The sequence below is a fragment of the Gigantopelta aegis genome, chromosome 3 (assembly GCF_016097555.1).
Source record: "Gigantopelta aegis isolate Gae_Host chromosome 3, Gae_host_genome, whole genome shotgun sequence".
Lineage (NCBI taxonomy): Eukaryota > Metazoa > Mollusca > Gastropoda > Neomphalida > Peltospiridae > Gigantopelta > Gigantopelta aegis.
The window spans coordinates 20,365,568-20,385,534 of record NC_054701.1 but is presented as its reverse complement, the minus strand read 5'-3'; the positions used below and the strand labels follow the sequence as shown (position 1 = coordinate 20,385,534).

The following is a 19,967-nucleotide window of genomic DNA, read 5'->3' as shown; positions in this document are numbered from 1 at the left end:
AGCTGTTTTAAAATATCACTTGTTGGTCTTATTAAAAGTGGTCTTAATATTGGGGCGGCCATAATTATATTGGATTGCCAATAATACACAAGGGCGTAACCAGGCTTTCGAAATTGGTACTCAATTCCGTAGGCTATGTATATGGCAAATGTTGAACGGCCGTGCGAAGTAAGGAAAGAATGTTTTATTTAATAACAACGCACGACTATATATACCAGTAGAGCTGATTTAAATCAGATTGAATTTAATTACGGTCATATATAGCGTCATATAATGAGAGATGAAACCCGCTGCCGCCACGCCATGTGTTACTCTTTTTTATTATATAGCAGCAAGGGATCTTTTATATACACAGACAGAATAATTCAATAGTACATGTCATGCACGGACTTTGCTACACCAGTTGCAGAGCACTGGCTGGACGAAAAACAACCCAATATATGATCCATGCACCTACGGGGATCGATCCTAGACGGACCGCGCACCAGGCGAGCGCCTTACCATTGCTCTACGTCCTTCCCCCGACGAAGCACTATATCCCCAGGAATGTTTACTATTAGATAATACTAAAAACATTATCCTCAGGAGAGGTCTAGATTGTAGCGAACGACGTTTTTAAGGGTTCGAGTCATGAATTCTCCTTCGAAAAATATATATTTAAAAAATATATCAAACTGATTCGTTAATTTGAGCAGTCATTACGTTGATAGTAATGAATTACCAAATGTTTGACATCCAATAGCAAAAAAGTGCAGGCGATTGCAGGGCCGTAGCCAGAAAACAAATTAGCATTACTTACGCCGAAGGAGTGCCCGAGCGGTGTGTGTGTGTGTGTGTGTGTGTGTGTGTGTGTGTGTGTGTGTGTGTGATTCGCCCCCCCCCCCCTCGTGAAAATTTTGAAACTCAAGACGCCTGTAAATGAATTCTGAACATTTTCTGAGGCATTTTTTTCTCTCTTTTTTTCGAGTCAATTTTAAGAGGATATTTTATGGAACAATTATAGACAGCCTCGACCTATTCCGGGATTTTTTTTTTTTTTATTATTTTTTTTTTCTCTCATTACGCACATGCGTACTGTGCGTACTGGGAGCTACGCCTTTAGATTGGAACAGTTTTGACAGGTACTACAGTAAAGTTTTCGAACTAAAACCCCCCAATAAATTACAAAATATAATAATAATAAATAAATAATAAACATTTAAAATATATATGCGTCCCCTCCCCCCCCCCACCTCCGTTGAATTTTTTTTTTTTAATCCGACAGTTTACAAGAATGTAAAATACTACCTTTTCCAAATTTGTTTCAAAAGTGGTCTACACGGTCATACATTTGTTGCGCAACAACAAGTGGAAATATTTGTCCTGGTTTGTCCAACAATGTTTTTGGACAAATGTATGATCATGTAGACAGCTAGGTCCTTAAGTCATAATTATCCATGTAATTATAATATAGAACGTGTACCTTTAAGGTTGTTTAACGCCGTTTAAAGGGGAAATAATTTGGCTAGATCCGGACTAGATAATCGAGGTTCACTAAATGGCGAACAAATTTGAGTTTGTTTGCAATGGCTGATAGATTAACTCAGTTACAGGATGCAGTGAACCAGGTAGCGTAGTATTTATTATATTGTTCTCTTTGAGTTATTCAGGTATAATCGTAGGAAATGCTTTGAGGGGCCCATGTTATCAAAACTGAGAAGTATTTTAATGTTAAAGTGACAAAGCCTATTATCGATGACAGTCAATTTTCGCACCCTTGTTTTGACTTCGTACCAATCTAATTAAAATTAGCTCCACTATTACATGTGGATCTAAAGACAGCCAGTTGGAGCTCATGTCCACCAATCAAAACCGTACTTGCAGAATCCTGCCAGTGATTTAAAACTAACAACACTGCTTAGTACCCAATGTCCAGGTAACATTTCGTCTGTAAATAATAATTTAAATATTGACCAATCACACTTCGCCTTTTATACCGTTATTTGGGAGCATACAAATTCTAAAAATATCGGGCGAGTCTATTTTAGTGGCCGCAGTACAGCGAACCATACCAATACGTATGGGGTGGGTTATCAGTCTTCAATTTTACATTAAAAATTATTTATTTATTTATAAAATAAAAAAAACCTAAATCAGTCTTCAGTTTTACATTACAAATTATTTATTTTATAAAATAAAACATGTTTTATGGCATTCGTAATTCACACGAAACATGTCGTGAATGCCAGACAACTCGGACCCGTGGACAACTTGGCCCAGACAACTCAGCCCAGAGTTCTGAGACAACTCGGCCCACCGCAAGACAACTCGGCCCGGAGTCCAGAGACGACTCGGCACATGCACAATATTGTCTATTGTTGAAAAATATTGTTGAACAAGTGTTGTTTTTTAAATTAAAGTATTCTCATAGAAATAAAAGAGTGTATTTTTTGTTAGTTTTGAATTAGTCTCACCTTAACATAAACGTCCCGAAACGAAGTGTCATGTCGGATTGATAAATTGCTGATCCATTTATCTTTGAAGATAGTTTCCGCTTTTCGAATAATTTGTTTTTGTTCTACAATCAGTGACCTAAACATTGGAGATGATCCCAGAAAAAACATGCGAAAGTTATTTATCGTTGTAACAACACTCGTGGATATAGCCTCCTGACTTCCTGCTTTAAAGAAGTAATTCCAATTGGTGAGCATGATGCCATTTTCAAATAATGTGTATAACCGTCCGAATTATTGGACATCACTTTCTAATATCACTTTCCAACAAAATGCCGACATATCCGTGTTGCTTTTGTTCCAATGAAGTTCGACCCAGACAACATGCATTACGCTGCGACGTTTGTTCACGATGGCAACACCGCACCTGTAATACTGGTGAGTATATATTATGTCGCGAAATTAATACGCACGCACTATTTTCCACTTTGCTTAAAGTAATGTCTAGATTTTCTAGTAAACCATAAAGGAAAACACAAACAAAATACAGTCATAATTCAATTTATTGAAAGTTGTATTATAATGTTTTAAAAGGTAACACCACTATAGACTATGTGGACCGCAACTGGAGAAAGGAATACAAATAAAAATAAGAAAATCATTTAAAAGGTGATATTTGCCGAATAGTGCTGAAAAAAAAAAATTCATATTGTCATTTGTATATTTTTTATATTGAATCCTAAGTGCGAAACGATAAACATATATACCAGCTGTCCTTGATGGCGACTAATCGTTAATTATTTTACGTAACTTCAATCGATGGCGACTAATCGTTTATTCTTTCATCTACCAAAGGGTGTTAACAGTTAACACATGAAGCTGTGAGTTGTGATTCTAATACAGGTGAGGTGGGTAGGGCCTAATCCCCTTGATGTAGGATAACAGAATATTGATTTACAGACAGTAACTTTATAACAATTACAGTGAGCTGTCTCTATCCACTTTTTTTCTGTTTATTTGTTTTATATTGCTTGCGATATGTGATATTTGTAGTACAGTATTTGAGTATTTGGGTAACGTATTACCGTAAAATTTAAAAGTGACTGTTATTTTATGTTTAAGAAAAATAAAAATGGTAATAATAATTTTAATAATGCAGGAATCACTCAAGAGGATTACCGGCAGATGGTAAGGGTTGACACAGAAATTGATTGGACCTGTGCACAGTGCACAGTTATCAACCAAACAGATGCAGATGATGAGGGAAATTCTTTCAATGTGACGGCTGACTTCGACATCCCTCAGCGTATAGAGGAAAGGTAAGCATAAAGTGTTGTAATAGGTCCTTAATAAATCATAAAATAACATAATAATGGTATCAGCGATAAACTTAGTATTAGGAATAACACATTTCACGTATTCACGTACCGTTATATGTAGTATATTCATGACATTCCTGCTTTCATTTATAGGTCCATTGTGGAGGAACCCCCCCAGGAGCAGGCCGCCACAGCTGATGATGAACCACACTATCAAATTCTTGATGCGGTTTCTCAACGACGGAAACGAAAATTAGTCAACAACGGTTACTCGTATACCGTTAAGGTATACTATTTCGCAAATACTATACAGTTAATCGGAACAAATATTATTAATTATTGTTTTATGTTTAGTGTATTTATTATTAATTATTATTATTAATAATTATTCTTTCTTGCAGAGACAACGTGGCGATGGTACAACGTGGTGTTGTTCCGTGAGGAACAGCAAGATGACGTGCTCAGCCACTGTTCAGCAGACCGGCGACACCTTCGTCAACGGAACCAGGGCACACGTCCACGGACCGGAGGGCGGCATCCAGACAACGCTTGCCGTCAAAGCGAAGGTAACGATAATAAGAATGGTACATAATATATATATATATATATATATATATATATATATATATATATATATATATAATAGAATATAACAATAAGAATGGTACATAATAATAATGATATATATAATGGAATATAACATAACAATAATAATTTTGTTTATTTTGAAGATCAAGGAAACTGCTAAAACTGACGTTTTCCAGCCGGCGAGTGCCATTGTTGAGGGTGTCATTATTGACGATGTGGAGGGCTGGCATCACAGACTGAACCATCGTGCCCTCGGAACAGCCCCTCCCTTTTACAAGCTGATCCCAATGCTGCACGAGGCCAGGCTGATTCCGCTGATGTGTCGGAGAGGAAGACGCGACCGCGACAGAGGAAGATGCGACAGAGGAAGACGCGACGGCGACAGAGGAAGGCCTTTGTAGATGTACAGGGCAAAATCTTTCAACTGTGGGGACGGTACACAGCTGGTGACGTGTCGACGTCTAGGTTTTTATCAGCCTGTGGGAAACTCTACGCCCCTGTTGCCCACTGACTTTTATCACATCTTTCTATGTTCTTTTGGTGATTCTGTATTATAAAATATATGTAGGTGGTCGAATTAAAAATAAAAGAGAAAATGTACTTTCTCGTTCTGCTTCCCGGGTTTTTTAATACACCACTCTTGCATGTAGCACGTTGCGGCAGTCATTTTGATGTAACAGAAATTGGTCTGCACATGTCGTAATTTTACTGCTTTGGCATATAAATACTGTATTGATTGAGAAATACTAGGATAAACTGTTCAATTCTGCTACTTGAAAATCTGATTTCGACATATAGCCGCTTTCCGCAAGTATCAATGAACCTGTATCAATAACTCGGGGCCGAGTTGTCTGGGCCGAGTTGTCCATGGGTCCGAGTTGTCTGGTCCCCCATGTCGTATACCCTCAGGATAATTCGGAATGTTTTCAAATTATTTTTAAATCACTGGCAGGATTCTGCAAGTAAGGTTTTGATTGGTGGACATGAGCTCCAACTGGCTGTCTTTAGATCGACATGTAATAGTGGAGCTAATTTTAATTAGATTGACTTCGTACACAAAATTATAACAAATGTGGAATGTTTGTCCATGAAATAAATGATCTCTTATTTTATTCAATGGAATTTTTATTTTTTTAAATATATGATATATTTGACGAACGGTATTTTTAATTTTTTTTTCATATTTTAAAACTTAGATTTAATATTTTGTCTATTGTCCGAACTAAATTATTAACAACTACGAAAATTTACTCTCCTGCCTTTAATTGCTGTTAGATATCCTCCAAAATTTGTCCAGACACAAATCTTGAAAAAAACATTACAATGACACAGATTCCATATACCAGATGATATTAACCATGTCACCTATATCGACTTCGCTGAGAGTGCATAGGGAAAAAAGCATGTAATTTTTTGAAGTGTTTGTGGTAGCCCTAGCTATTTGTAGGAGGATGGGATGGACTATTTTAATTATCTCAGGGTCAGAATGGATGTTCGGACCAGACATAACAATGCATCAATCTTTGAACTGTTACTTGCTATATATATATTTTTGAAAAAGGTTCCTTTTTTGCCAAAAAATTGAGGTGCCGTTATACTTATGGCCAAATTGGTTCCGTTTTCGCTAACAAAAATGGTTCCGTTTTGGTAGTACTGCCGTTTTAGCCTGATCCCCTTCTGAGAAGTAACAGTTATTTTGTACAGACCTCTAATCTATTTTATAAGAGCATTTTTGTGTTTCATCATTACAGACTCTTATTTCACTCTGTTGTATCTTTATCCAAATGAGTTTCAGGTTTATAGTTTAATCATATTTAGTGTCTGTTTTCATGTGCTGAAACTTAGATCTGTGACTTGCAGAGATGGCATTTTAAAAGAACTAGTACATTGAGAATTCTGCAAGACATCGCAGCATTTTGCTAGACATACCTGTGTGATAGATGTAAAATGTTCCATTATAATCGAAAATTGATCGGATTGGCTCTTACGATGTGATGATGGATTATAAAAATCCATAATCGATTATGTGGGAAAATGTTAACTGTAACTGTGCCTCCAGTTTAGATGATAAAATTGATGGAAATGTACAGTGGTTTAGGTTTGTTTTCATGTGTACATAAAGAAAAGTTATATTAAATAGTTAATAAACGTACAATTAGCCATTTGGAAGCTGCACACGACAATAGGTACATGGTCCTTATAATTCAAAGCCTTCTTATGGTCGTGGAATTCTAACCGATTGTGTAATCGAAAGTTGATTATAATCAATGATGAAATCCCAAGCGATTCCCATCACTAGATGTAACTTCTTATTTAAATACAAGCTTGCTAATCTCGCACCTGATGAGATATAATTAACTTCTTGTGGTTGAGTAAACGGCTCCTGAAATTTGGATTATCTGGTAAATCAGTTCAAATGCAATTTTATACAGAAATAAAGTAAATACTCAATAATGATAATTAAAAGATGGGTCCACCAAGGGGATTTGATCCTATGACCCCTGCTTCTTGGGTGAGCTCTCTACCAACTGAGCTAGATTCCTCCCTCCACGACAGGACATTGTGACAGCATTGTTATTATTATTACCGTATATTAAACAGTGATAATAAGCTTAATGTATGGGCATGATGCCTAACAATAAAAACATGTTTTCTTTTTAAAATCATGTTTATTTCTTGCAGCAAGCAGACCACTTCTGTAACAGTATTGGCATTCTTCAGCAATGTGCGCAGCCTAGCCCGCTCACAGAGTTTGAGAAACCAGCTGGAAAGGTGCCAGCTCCACCACAAGAAGGTTACTTATTTAATCACATCTATAATATAGTTTGTTAAAACACAGGTATATAGTAAAACATGCCCATAACAGGGCCTTGAAATGATAGGGTTCACTGTTACCATGGCATTGACGAAAAGTGGCATGGTTGCACCTGTTACTGTTGTGCCCAAAAAATCAAACTTCATAAACTACAAGAAAAATGTCATTGTCCATCACCATGCCTTTCCCATACATCCCCTTTGTATGTGTGTGTGTGTGTATATATATATATATATCTGTGTATGTATTCTTAAAATTAGCAAAATAATAAACATTTACTAAAGAATTGACTGTTTGGTGACAAAATTTGCAGCTGGGTGTTTTTCTCGATTTTTAGTAACCCTTTCAACTAATTTTGCCTTGCTGCTCTGCCAGCTTGTCTTGCTTTCCTAATTTTGGTTATTAAATCAAACACAACACTTGTTGTGTCACCCCCACACCCCCAAATAAAATTTGACACCTGAATCATTCATCTGAAATAAATTGTAGAAAGTTTTTATTTTCTTCTATTTTCTTATTGGAAAGAGGTGTCAGGTTTTATGTTTTGTTTGTTTATTTTTTAAAAACAAAATGTAGATGCATTCTTTATTAAGAAAGAAGAGTGATCACTCTCTCTCCCCTCCACACTCGTCTGGAAGATTTTAGGAGAGCTGCAAATTGATTGCCTTGCAATATAATATGTTGGTGATATTTTATTTGAAACTTTATAGGACTGCTGGACATTCACCACAGTAGTGCAGAAAAGGAAAATATTTCATCAGTCAGCTGGACCAAAACCAACTAAAGGTTTACTAGCCTGCCAGAATCTCTGCTAGATTTGACGAATCAATAAATGTGGAAATATTCTAGTAAAGACAAAGTTTTTCACAAATGACATCCCACAAGTATTTAATAGAACATTTTATTAAAAATTCACCGGCAACATAATTTAAAGATAAATAAGCCATGTCCAGGAAGTATCGATCTTTGACCGGCTCTGTATCCTAAATATCGCACTTGTGCAGTTCAGAACTCTGAAGTTGTTTTTTGTCAGTGAGGAACATGTATTGTTGTGCATTTTGTCATCATTCTGAGCTGTTTGGATGGTTTGGAATTTTGGCATGGCTGATGCGGAGTTGCAGATTTGATGCCAAAAAAAACCATACAGGCAATCGGAAAAAGACTGATCTCCAGTCGGACTGATAGTTGCATTTTTAACTCATCCATCAGAATTTTTACTTGCATTTGGCTAGTGGCCGAGTACGTTCTGAACCCTTGTGCCATTTTAAGAGAGTGATCTCCAGCTCGAGTTGATTTTGTTCATGGCGAAAACTAGATGCAGGATAGGCCTAAATGAAAATACATTGATGACATAGTACATTATTTTGCAGGGTTTTTTTTTTTTTATCAGATGGCCCTATGTGAGGTGTGTAATTGTAATCATGAAAAGTAGACATCTGAAAATTGCTGCTGGTTGTCTCCTAAGGAACACACTCATTTAGTTTATGGTATGAAATATTTTGAGAATTGAATTTTGAAATATTTTTCAGATTATGCCGTTCTCTTCTCTAAGCTGATCGCCAGAACAGCCAAGGATATTGACGTGCTGATTGACTCTCTCCCAAGTGAAGAGTCCACATTTGAACTCCAGGTATGTGTTTTCATTTGTCGGTGTTCTGTAATTAATTCTTTACCTTTGTTAATCAGTCACTGTCAAAAAATATGTGGTGAGAAACGCTGTAATAATTTAAGAAAATAGCATAATGAGATGCATAAACACTGGCAACAGAAAATAAATAGGAAATAGAAAAAAAAAGGAGTAGATTTTCCTTCTTTTGTAGCTGTAATTTGCTATTAACATTATTTTTCTAATTGATTTATGATTTTTCTTTTTCTTTTCTCTTTGAATTGGTTTATTAATTAAATATATGATAGTCTGCAGAAAATTAAGAATGGTGCTACGTAACCGTTACATTGTGAGTTGATCTGGAGTAATAACTTTTTTTTAAAGATGGTGTTAACTTATGATGTGTTATTTTCAGATGGCAAGTCTGCGTAAACTGGAAATGGAAAACCAAGAGTCGTCCAAACACCTGGAGTCTGTGGTGCACTCAGGAGAGGTTCTGTTGGAGAACATACAGAATGCCTTACACGACATTGCACAGTCACAACTCTACTGTCAGGCCATGGAAACTGCAGACTTATCCACGTAACATCTAGGTACTGATTACAGGATTCTTAGGGAATTATGAAAATCTTGGGTCTTTTCAGGAAAGTTGTGGAATTTTTAGTTTTGTTATGGGTAGTTGTGAAAAATGAAAATTGGTTGGTAATTAACTTTTCCCATTTAAAATAGCCAGTCTTAAAGAGATTGGCAACCTGTGTCAAAACATTGTAGTCTTATTAGATTTCTGTAATGATTGCAGAAAAATTCATAAAAAGTTTATAAAATTTGGGTAATAACAAAATTTATCCCACAATTTACCCATGATATCCATGTCATAAACCCATGTGATAATTTAGTGCATTAACCCGGTTAATAATGGTATGCAAATTTGCAAGGTCTCTAGATAATGTGTTGCTGAGGATGGGTCATTTGTTTACAAGCCAACAAGACCTGTATACCTGAGCATTAAGTTTTTAAAGATTTAGTTGAAATGTGTGACATCAAACTAATTTGTGCTAATCGTGATGACATCATATTACCGATGGTGGTGACTTTAGTACTGTTATTTATTAAAAATTGAATTAAAATGTTATAGGATAAATCACATCTATAGTTTGTTAAAACACAGGTATATAGTAAAACATGTCCATAACAGGGCCTTGAAATAATATGGTTCACTGTTACCATGGCACAGAATAAAAGTGGCATGGTTGCCCCCTTTACTTACTGTTGTGCCCAAAAAATCAAACTTCATAAACTACAAGAAAAATGTCATGGTGCCCTACATAATTCACCACCGTGCCTGTGTGTGTGTTTGTGTGTATATATATATTTATTTATATATATACAGTTGAATCCCGTTGGCTCGAACCCTGTCGGTACTCGAGAAAGTGTTCGACCCATCGGGTAGTTCGACCCAACCATTCAGTTAACATTGTGTAAGTGTAACTTGGGACTTTGTTTTGGTTCGAGCGTTACAGTGTATACGACCCTTCGGAGTTTGACCCAACGAGATTCTAAAGTATATGTATATGTATTTATCCTTTAACTTACCCATGAATGAATGAATGAAGGTTTAACGACACCCCAGCACGAAAAATACATCGGCTATTGGGTGTCAAACTATGGTAATGCAAATAAATAAAGTGATGATCATCATCAATATAAAAATTCAAGGTTTAAACAAAAACAGTGTAAAGAACTGTGCAAAAATACAAATACAAATATCACAGAATTTTACGGACACCGAATTTTACTCTAAACTTCAATTTGTGCTGTATTGGCCATTCTCAAAGAGAATGTTACACCCCTGCACCACGGTGAGGTTACAGCACGCGCAGGGGCTTACCCATGATATCCATGTCATAATGCCATGTGATAATTTTCTTTATTAACCCGGGTTAATAACGGTATGCAAATCTGCAAGGTCTCTAGGTAATTTGTTGCTGTTGATGGGTCATTTGCTTACAAACCAACAAGACCCGTGTACCTGAGCGTAACGTTTTCAAAGATTTGTTTAAAATGCGTTACGTCAAACTAATTTGTGCTAATCGTGATAACATCATACTATCGATGGTGGTGACTTTAGTACTGTGATTTACTAAAAAAAAAAAAATAGAATGTTATTTTAGAAGTGTTATAGGATAAATAGAATTCGCTACTCGTGTTTTTTAATATGTAAAATATCAACCTTGTCTAGTTAATTGGTACTATTTGTCGAGGCTCTGCCGAGACAAATACCGATTAACATAGACTCGGTTGATATTTTCCATATTAAAAAATACTTGTGACGAATCCTCTATATATGTATCCTTAAAATTTGCTAAATAATAAACATTTGCTATTAGAATTGACTGTTTGGTGACAAAATTTGCTACAGGTTTTTTCTCTCGCTTTTTAGTAACCAAACACTTTCAACTAATTTTGCCTTGGTGCTCTGCCAGCTTGCCTTTGGTTCTGGATTGAATTTAATTAAAATGTTATTTTAGAAATGTTATAGGATAAATAGAATTCTTTACTTGTGTTTCTTAATATGTAAAATATCAACCTCGTCTAGTTAAATGGTAATTATCTCGGCAGAACGTTGACAAATACTGAATAACATAAGACTCGGTTGACATTTTCCATATTAAAAGACATTCATGACGAATCCTCTATGTATGAACCATGAATGATATAAAACAGAACTTCATATTTTTTATTATTTTAAAAAAATTATATTAAGTGTTTTATTAGTAAGTACATGCTTAATTTGATTATTTATTCTGCAATGTATGTCTACATTTTCAGTCCAACATTAAAAAATATTTTAGCCTGTATTTAACTCTTTTTTTTATTTGTATTGTATTGTATTGTATTGTATGGTATTGTTTTTTGTCGTTTTTTCAGACTTTGGACTGTGCACCTGTTTAATGTTTCTGAACTGCTCAAATAAAAGCATCTTAATGCTGGCAGTGAAACGGAAGATATGATTCTGAAAAACATGGCTGCATGGATTAACCATTTTGATGTAGAAACCTCAATGAAGTCAGATGATTCAAATAATCGCTAATGCAATCAAAAGTATATGCAATGTGAGGAATCTTTATTTACAAGGCAGTTGAAGACCCACAAGTTTATTAAAACTATAGCTGTGTTTGTGTTTGGCTTTGTAAAGCAGTGTTATGGGATGAGGAAATGGGACTGCAGCTGTAAAAGACATGTACTGAATAAAACAACTTCCAATTTGATGTATTATATTGTTCTTTATGCATTATCGTGTAAAATCACTCCATAGGCCCACTTTCCATTAACATCGCCCGGTGTTTAGAGATACTGACCTATACTGCAGCTGATATACTGTACCATTTTCAGTGTACTAAGTCTATTGATAACAGATTTTTAGTGACATTAAAATGCAGTTTACTACTAACTTAAAAGTACAGTTTGACGAAATAAATTTTGTATAGTAATACCCCTGTGAATACAGATAAGAAAAAACATGTATGGTATATTGCGTTAATGGAAAGTGGGACAGAATTCCCTATATGTAAAACATGAGTTCGATATAAAATAATTTTCTGAGATGTGATGGATCATTTAATAAATCTAATTTATCATTTGGAATGTGGAATATATTTGTTACGCTATTGTGATGCAACAAAATGTGTTTTTAATATATTTCTGTTAAATAGGATAGCACATACATGCGTTCCACTAAAAAGAAAAAAACATTTTGTAGGTCGTGGAGGGTTACAGTAGTAGCCATTTTTTTTATATTTTAAAAAAATATATAATTCTTCCAAATGTGTTGTGTAAATTATTAAAAACAGACGGCATTTAATTCAAGTTTAAAACGCAGGCTTAAAATGACATTGAGCATCAATAATCATTGACATATTTTCAAAAAAGGTCGAACTTCATTAAAACAAATTAATCTAATAAATTTCATCTCCAAATATTTGTATTTAGAAACGGCAACGGCATATTTACTTTATTTTTTAAAACCTCTTGTGGAATACCTGACGGACCAGTCTTTGATATACCAGTAAGCAAGTACTGACGTCACAGTTGATATACCAGTAACGAAGTACTGATGTCACAGTTGATATACCAGTATCAAGCGAGCGCTTTACCACTGGTCTACGTCTCGCCCTTTAACCAAATGAGCTAACAGAGATGTTCCCACTAGTGCCTAGTAGTACCAACACTACTACATAACTGCCACATCCCCAAGTGAAGCCATCTTCCCCAAGTTGTTTACATATGCAGTAGAATTGTTGCCGATACTGATCTGTTTATAACTCTGTTATTGTGTTTAAGAACACCTACAATCTCTACACTGAGAGCTCCAAATGTAACCACAGTCATCTAAGGGTTTGAACCAACATAGCTTTGTGTACGGGTGCGTGCTATACCAACTGAGATAATAGGAAATTATCACCCCCTACTGCCAGAAGAAGTACTTTTTATTATATAACATTTAGTGAAATATCTTAAAATATCAGTGAAATAAAATTGTTACCAGTCAATCTGTGACGATAACACATTTTAGAGTGAAAATTTTACTATTTCACTCTAAATGGGTTATCGTCACTGTAGAAAGTGTTATCTTTACTGTAAGAAAGCCGGAACTCTTTTGCTGCTGGCATTTTAAAAATAAAGGTAAATTGCCAAAAAAATATATATAATAAATAGAAAATGGCATGTTCTTTGTCAAATATGATTTATATCTCATCTCGTGAAGTTTGCAATCATATCACATTCGTTGCGCAAGCGCGACTACGGAGATATTGCAAATTTCACTCGATGAGATATAAATCATATTTGACACAAAAAAAAACCCCCATGAAATATCTTCTATATATAGAGAATAATACATGAGTGGCCGTTGGATAACATTTATCTCATGAGTTGTTTCAAACCGTATCTAACGAGTGAAAGCGATTTTGATATACGTTTTTAAGCAACAAGTTGTGTAATAAATGGTATCTATTAAACAGACCGGCCTCGGTGGCGTCGTGGTTAGGCCATCGGTCTACAGGCTGGTAGGTACTGGGTTCGGATCCCAGTCGAGGGATGGGATTTTTAATCCAGATACCGACTCCAAACCCCGAGTGAGTGCTCCGCAAGGCTCAATGGGTAGGTGTAAACCACTTGCACCGACCAGTGATCCATAACTGGTTCAACAAAGGCCATGGTTTGTGCTATCCTGCCTGTGGGAAGCGCAAATAAAAGATACCTTGCTGCTAATCGGAAAGAGTAGCCCTTGCGACAGCGGGTTTCCTGTCCAAATCTGTGTGGTCCTTAACCATATGTCTGACGCCATATAACCGTAAATAAAATGTGTTGAGTGCGTCGTTAAATAAAATATTTCTTTCTTTCTTTCTTTCTATTAAACGGACACGAATGTATTATTCTATTTCTTACATATTCTCAAAATCCAGGTTTTAAGCAAATTTTAACATCTTTTTTGACTAAAAGTTATTTACAGCCGTTGCACTTGTAGCTAACTTACGCGTCACAGACACATGATTGTCAGGTTAACTATACGTCACAGTGTAATCTATTTCCACCGTGTTGTTTTTCATTGGCTGCATGGCACTGGTGACCTGGTCATCACCTAGGAGTAGCCAGTCGTATGTCTTGGAAATGTTGATACACGCACGTGTTAACGTGTGTTAATAACCTATGTGTTATCAAAAATAATGCATGGTGTTCTCACCAACGAGTGTGTAAGAAATATGTATTAACATTATTCACATTTTATTTATAAACATATTCTTTAATTGTTTCCATGCTTATATAATAGTGTGCATGGGGAAACAAAGAAGTGAAACTGTTAGAAAGTTCCTATTAAAACATATATATATTTAAGATTCAAACACAAATGCCCATAACCTGTCGGATGAGAACTGCGGTTAATGGTATGAACAGTCACTTTGGGCTGCATTTAAACAAAATATTTCTGTCTCAATAAAGTTATATTTCATATTTTATATACATTTATTTATATTTAGAGGCAGTGTCTAGCTCAGTCTGTAGAGCGCTGACCTCGGGTGATTGGGTAAGAACATTTGATATATGTATATTTAGAGGTAGTGTCTACACTGTATCGGTACTCGGTTACAGCGAGAGTGGACTGTTGACGATTTCTGTTACAGCGTGTTGCTTGCTTCTTGCACGAGCTCCGGTAGATTTGTAGACAGTATTGTTCATCTTTATACGGTAAATTTCATATTTAATTATTTAAACCACTCAGATATTGATTTTAACGTACCGTACACAGGGCCGTAGCTAGGATTTTTTGTTTTGGGGGGGGGGGGGGGGGGCAACTGAGTAGTTAATAGTCTAAAACTCCTTAACTGTCGAGAAGAGAATTTTGTTTAAGTTTCTATAATGCTTTCCGGATTTGCCCCTCCCCCCCCCCCCCCCCCCCCCCAGCTATCTACGGCCGTGGTACATATATGCACATGTTTAATTTAGTGCATAGCGAAATGTATAGCCTAGTTTAAAGTACTATTTAATAGTGTCATGCAATATTGTATGCTAAAAAAAAAGATCCGTAGAAAAATATGTTCACTGTAACTTTCATACAAACAATTTGTTGTCAAAACATTGCTTTAAAATGTCAGAAAATGCATGTTTATCTTTTCTAAATCAAAACAGAAATGATACGGAGGTTTGACGATTTCGTTTTATAGATTACGGCGTTTTTCCAACGGTCTTTACCGAATTCGTTTGATTATGGAATTGTCATTCATTGACGAATCGTCTGTTATCATTAATGAAACTGATATATCAATAAACATTTCTTTGCCAGATGTCAAAGAAAACAATATCACCAATTCTGACAACTGTACTGATATTAATGTTGACATTAACAACTGTAAACATGTTATAACATCAACCCCAAAATCAAAGGTTAGTGGAGTATTAAAGAAAAAAAAGAAGTGATCCTTGTACTTACGAAAGTCCAGTTGGCAGTAATTTGAAACGACATGTCACGGCTAAGTATGAGGAGAAAAATATCAGCTGTGACAATGTTCGAGAAGATATTCCAGTAAATTTTATTTAAAGCAGTATGTTACTTTTTCGCACGGTGATGCCAAACTGCTTTGTGAGGTGTGTTGGTCTATAAAACTCTGACAGGAACTTTCTATACACAAAAAGCGTCACCATGCTACAACATACATGTGTTCGTGTACATATTGTGATAAGACATACTGTGATAAGTCACTTTATTTCGGCCATTTGAGTAACCATATTGAAAACAACCTTTCTACTGGCCCAAATGCTCAAAATACTTTGCATATGTTTCAAGTATGCGAAAACACAAAGGACCATGTATCGGTGATAACCCTGAAAAATATGCATGCAAAGAATGCGGACCAAAACTCAAAACATCAACTTCCCTGCAAGATAACATGGTTGGTAAGCACGGTGATATGAAAAATGTGCGGATGTGGTAAAACATTCAAATGGCGTCCATCGTTTGCACAACACAGGAAGATGTGTAAAAATTGCCAAATGCAACTTGTTTAAAACCTTATGTGGCAAAAAAATAAGTACGAGTACACCCGAAACTTCTGTTGTAGCTTTAACTTAATCATTTGACTTTTTAAGTTTTATTTAAGAACACTGTTAATTTTCGATTGTATTATATTGGTACGTACTCAACATTTGAAACACCCATTCTTCTTGATCCAGGTTTTGTTTACAATTCAGTTGATTTTATTGGGTAATGCTAATTATTCATTTGCTGGATGCATTTACGTTTAATAATGATTTCTCTTTTGTTATGTACTGCAAAAATATTACAATACTCGAATAGCTTAAAGTGATTTTCGTTACACCAAACCAGTCAATATCATCATCACAGGCAATCTAACACATTACGTTCAGAAATATGGAATATTTAGTATGACGATTTTATATTCAATGCAGTTGAATTGTTGATTGGATTGTTCATTTGACTCTTTGTCATTATGATACTGCATTGGCTGTTCCTCCTCAGATATTAATAATTGAAAAAGTACATGATTTTTTTTACCATTATAAAATGTTTTTGTTTTGATCAGATAAAACATAGTTGATAAACAATGAATATAGGTTTGTCATTTCTAAAATTCAGAAGTGCATTCAATTTATATGTCGGATAATCCCCTCCGAATATGGGCCAGGATCTTGGAGCTATCCATTTGGAACAATTGGCGAACTGGTCTTGCAGGTTGGTCGACACTAGACACAGCTACTTTCGTTCGCTTTGGTTTGACACGTTGTCGTTCAATCAAATAAAAACTGTGATTTCTACAAGATATATATACGCACAAGTATGCATATATACACGTAAACTCGTTTATTTTGGTTTATTTTAAACACTTAGGAAAATTAAGATATGACAGAGAGAGAGAGAGAGAGAGAGAGAGAGAGAGAGAGAGAGAGAGAGAGAGAGAGAGAGAGAGAGAGAGAGAGAGAGAGAGAGAGGGGGGGGGGGGCAGACCGACAGACAGACAGTATGTTGTGTTCACGTAAGTGTTCTGTGACATCTGGTAGAAGAATTTGTAATTGCTTAACAATATTCATTAAATATTCGGTTTCCACTGTAACGGAAACATTAGTTTGCATCATAGATAGGCCTACATCATCAGTTTCTAAATCTATCACTGAACTTCCACTTTCCACAAACAGTTGTTTTTAAGAATTTTTAGTGGGAGTATTAATTCGTGACACTTTTGGAAGTGGACTTTTATTTATAGATGTTACTGGTATGTTTAGTTTATTGGTAGTTTCATAAAAATATACATCCTTAATATCGCATCCAAAATTTTCTCTATACATCAAATGTTCTTGTTCGATATTTAGATGTTAAAATGTCACTGGATGGTATCAAAATTGACACTTTCTTTTTTGGGTCAATCTCCAATATGTGTCCGACAGCTGACGTAACATTTTCATTTTTTGGGGGACAATATTTGCATCTTGATGTAGAATTCTGGAACAAATAAAACAAAAATCATAAGTCAAAAATCGTAAACACTCCGTAATTCGACTTTAAAAATCAACAACAGTTCGTATCCAGACAGTAAACGTTCCGTAGCATTTTCAGTGATTTTATTAATTTAATTTACTATATTTCTCTTTTCTGTCATAATTGAGGCTTTCGCAGAAATTTATGATATCTGTATCCTACTTTACTTATAAATTTTAAATAATTAATAATCAGGAAACTTTATTAAATAATATTAATATTATTTTTGCACATTTCCATACGTCCAAATCTGTATAATATTTATAGATATTAAACGGACTTACATTTCGTATCATGTTTATGTCCCGAGTGAAATAATTTTTAATTGTCACGAGCTTTAGCGAATGACAATGAAAATTATTTCACGAGGGACATAAACATGATACGAAATGGTAGCGAGTTTAATATCCTATTTATTACCCATAATCGATCTTAATTTATATCACTCATCTCGTTTCGTTGACGTTCCTGTAACTTAGGTTGTATTGCGCTAATTGATGATGTCATCGTGTGACGTCAAAAGTGTTACGTCCCACTTGGGACGTATCACTTTGATATGTACCAAGATATTTGTAACCATATATGAGTAATAATATAGAATATGTATTCATTTTGAAGAGTATAACATGTGTTTGTTTCTATACTTCAATGCAGATAGAGGTTTTGACTGTGTTTTTGTTGTCTGTTCCATAGTAACAGCCACAGCCTGTGCTAATTGTACTAAAATCAGTAAAATGTAAAACGTCCGTACCAAAAACAAGCAACACGCCGTAATAAAAATCATCAACAGTCCACTCTCGCTGTAACCGAGTACCGATACAGTGGTCTAGCTCAGTCTGTTGAGCGCTGGCCTCGGGTGCTTGGGTAAGAAGATTTGATATATACTCTGTCAAAAAAGAAACGCATAGGCGAAATATTCATGGAATTATCTCTTTAATACAAAGTGGCATAATTTCGTTATTCATGATCGTATCACAGTCAAATGTGACATGAGTATGTGACAATGTTCTTGCTATGAACTGACGTCAGTGGAGGTGTTTTTGTCACCAAACAGCGTCGCACGAGGGTGCGGAAATCAGTACCTTGTGTGGCCACCAGCAGCAGCAATCACTGCGCGACATCTGAGTCTCTGAATCCGGGCACGTGGAATCCTAGCCCATTCTTCCTACAGTGCATGTGACAGTTGCGGAAGCGTCTGAGACTCTGGGTCACGCTGGCGTACACGTCTGTCCAGTTCGTCCAATAGATGTTCAATGGGGTTGAGATCTGGCGATTTTGATGGCCATGGCAGCACATTAATGTTCTCATTCTGTAGGAAATCCATTGTTACACGTGCCGTATGCGGCCTGGCATTGTCCTGCTAAAAGAGTTCTCTCTGTCGATCCAAAATGGGAAGTATGTGACGGCGAAGAATTTCATCCAGGTAGCGTACAGCTGTCAGGTTGCCTTGTACGGACACATGTTCACTTCTGCCAGTGTATGAGATGGCTCCCCACATCATGACACTCCCTCCACCGAATCTGTCAACTTGGGCGACGCAGTTGTTGGCAAAACGTTCATTGCGGCGTCTGTAAACACGTTGTCGTCCATCACGTCGCTGTAGAAGGAAACGTGACTCGTCGCTGAACCATACTCGCCGCCAGTTTCCCTAAGTTCCACCCCTGAACATTCGTGCACCAGCGAACACGTAAATGTCGATGTTGACGTCAGAGCAGAACAGAACTGTATTTACTCTCAGGCCGTAAACCACGGCATATGAGGTACATAATACAATTATACATATACTTTGAAAGATGGCAAACGTATAAGTATTTCACATAAATAAATAAATAAATAAATAAACAAATACATATATTTATATATACATACTTACATACATAAAATACATATCCATATAGGTATTTAACCGGGGGATTTAAAAGTATTCATAATAAATTTACAGAAAATTGACAATTTACGAAGGACACCGGTTTTCTTGCTGTTGAAGATATTAAAAAAATTATATGTATTAGGTTTTGATTGACAGTATTGTGGTAAGTAAATAATTCTGGGTTCTTTAAAAAATGGGCATTTAAGTATATAATGGAACTCGTCTCCGATGTCGTTACTGTTGCAGAGGGGACATATTCTATCATGTAGTGGTATTCGATTCCATCTA

The 19,967-nt window shown here is 35.7% G+C and overlaps 1 protein-coding gene across 4 annotated transcripts; it reads left to right on the top strand.

Moving 5' to 3' along the window:
* The first annotated feature begins 1,479 nt into the window (after positions 1-1,479).
* Positions 1,480-12,029, top strand: LOC121367668 (mediator of RNA polymerase II transcription subunit 21-like). Of its 4 annotated transcripts, XR_005957409.1 has the most exons (8): positions 1,524-1,607; positions 2,568-2,682; positions 3,592-3,751; positions 3,905-4,037; positions 4,153-4,317; positions 4,483-4,804; positions 7,022-7,133; positions 8,684-8,711. XR_005957409.1 is itself a non-coding variant. In XM_041491978.1 (5 exons), the coding sequence occupies exons 1-4, from the start codon at positions 1,566-1,568 to the stop codon at positions 9,344-9,346; spliced, it is 426 nt and encodes a 141-aa protein (XP_041347912.1). In that variant the 5' UTR covers positions 1,480-1,565; the 3' UTR covers positions 9,347-9,353; positions 11,689-12,029. The 4 variants fall into 4 exon arrangements, 1 of the variants encoding a protein (XP_041347912.1); XR_005957407.1 differs by lacking the exons at positions 1,524-1,607; positions 2,568-2,682 and adding an exon at positions 2,690-2,870; XR_005957408.1 differs by lacking the exons at positions 1,524-1,607; positions 2,568-2,682 and adding an exon at positions 2,690-2,870 and having other exon boundaries at positions 4,483-4,774; positions 8,684-8,702.
* Positions 12,030-19,967: the final 7,938 nt, after the last annotated feature.

Bases quoted from the DNA above. Each gene is read 5' to 3' on its own strand.
- LOC121367668 (XM_041491978.1), top strand. From the start codon at position 1,566: ATGGCTGATAGATTAACTCAGTTACAGGATGCAGTGAACCAG. The intron at 1,608-7,021 runs GTAGCGTAGTAT...TATTTCTTGCAG, and splicing joins TACAGGATGCAGTGAACCAG to CAAGCAGACCACTTCTGTAA. The intron at 8,785-9,175 runs GTATGTGTTTTC...TGTTATTTTCAG, and splicing joins AGTCCACATTTGAACTCCAG to ATGGCAAGTCTGCGTAAACT.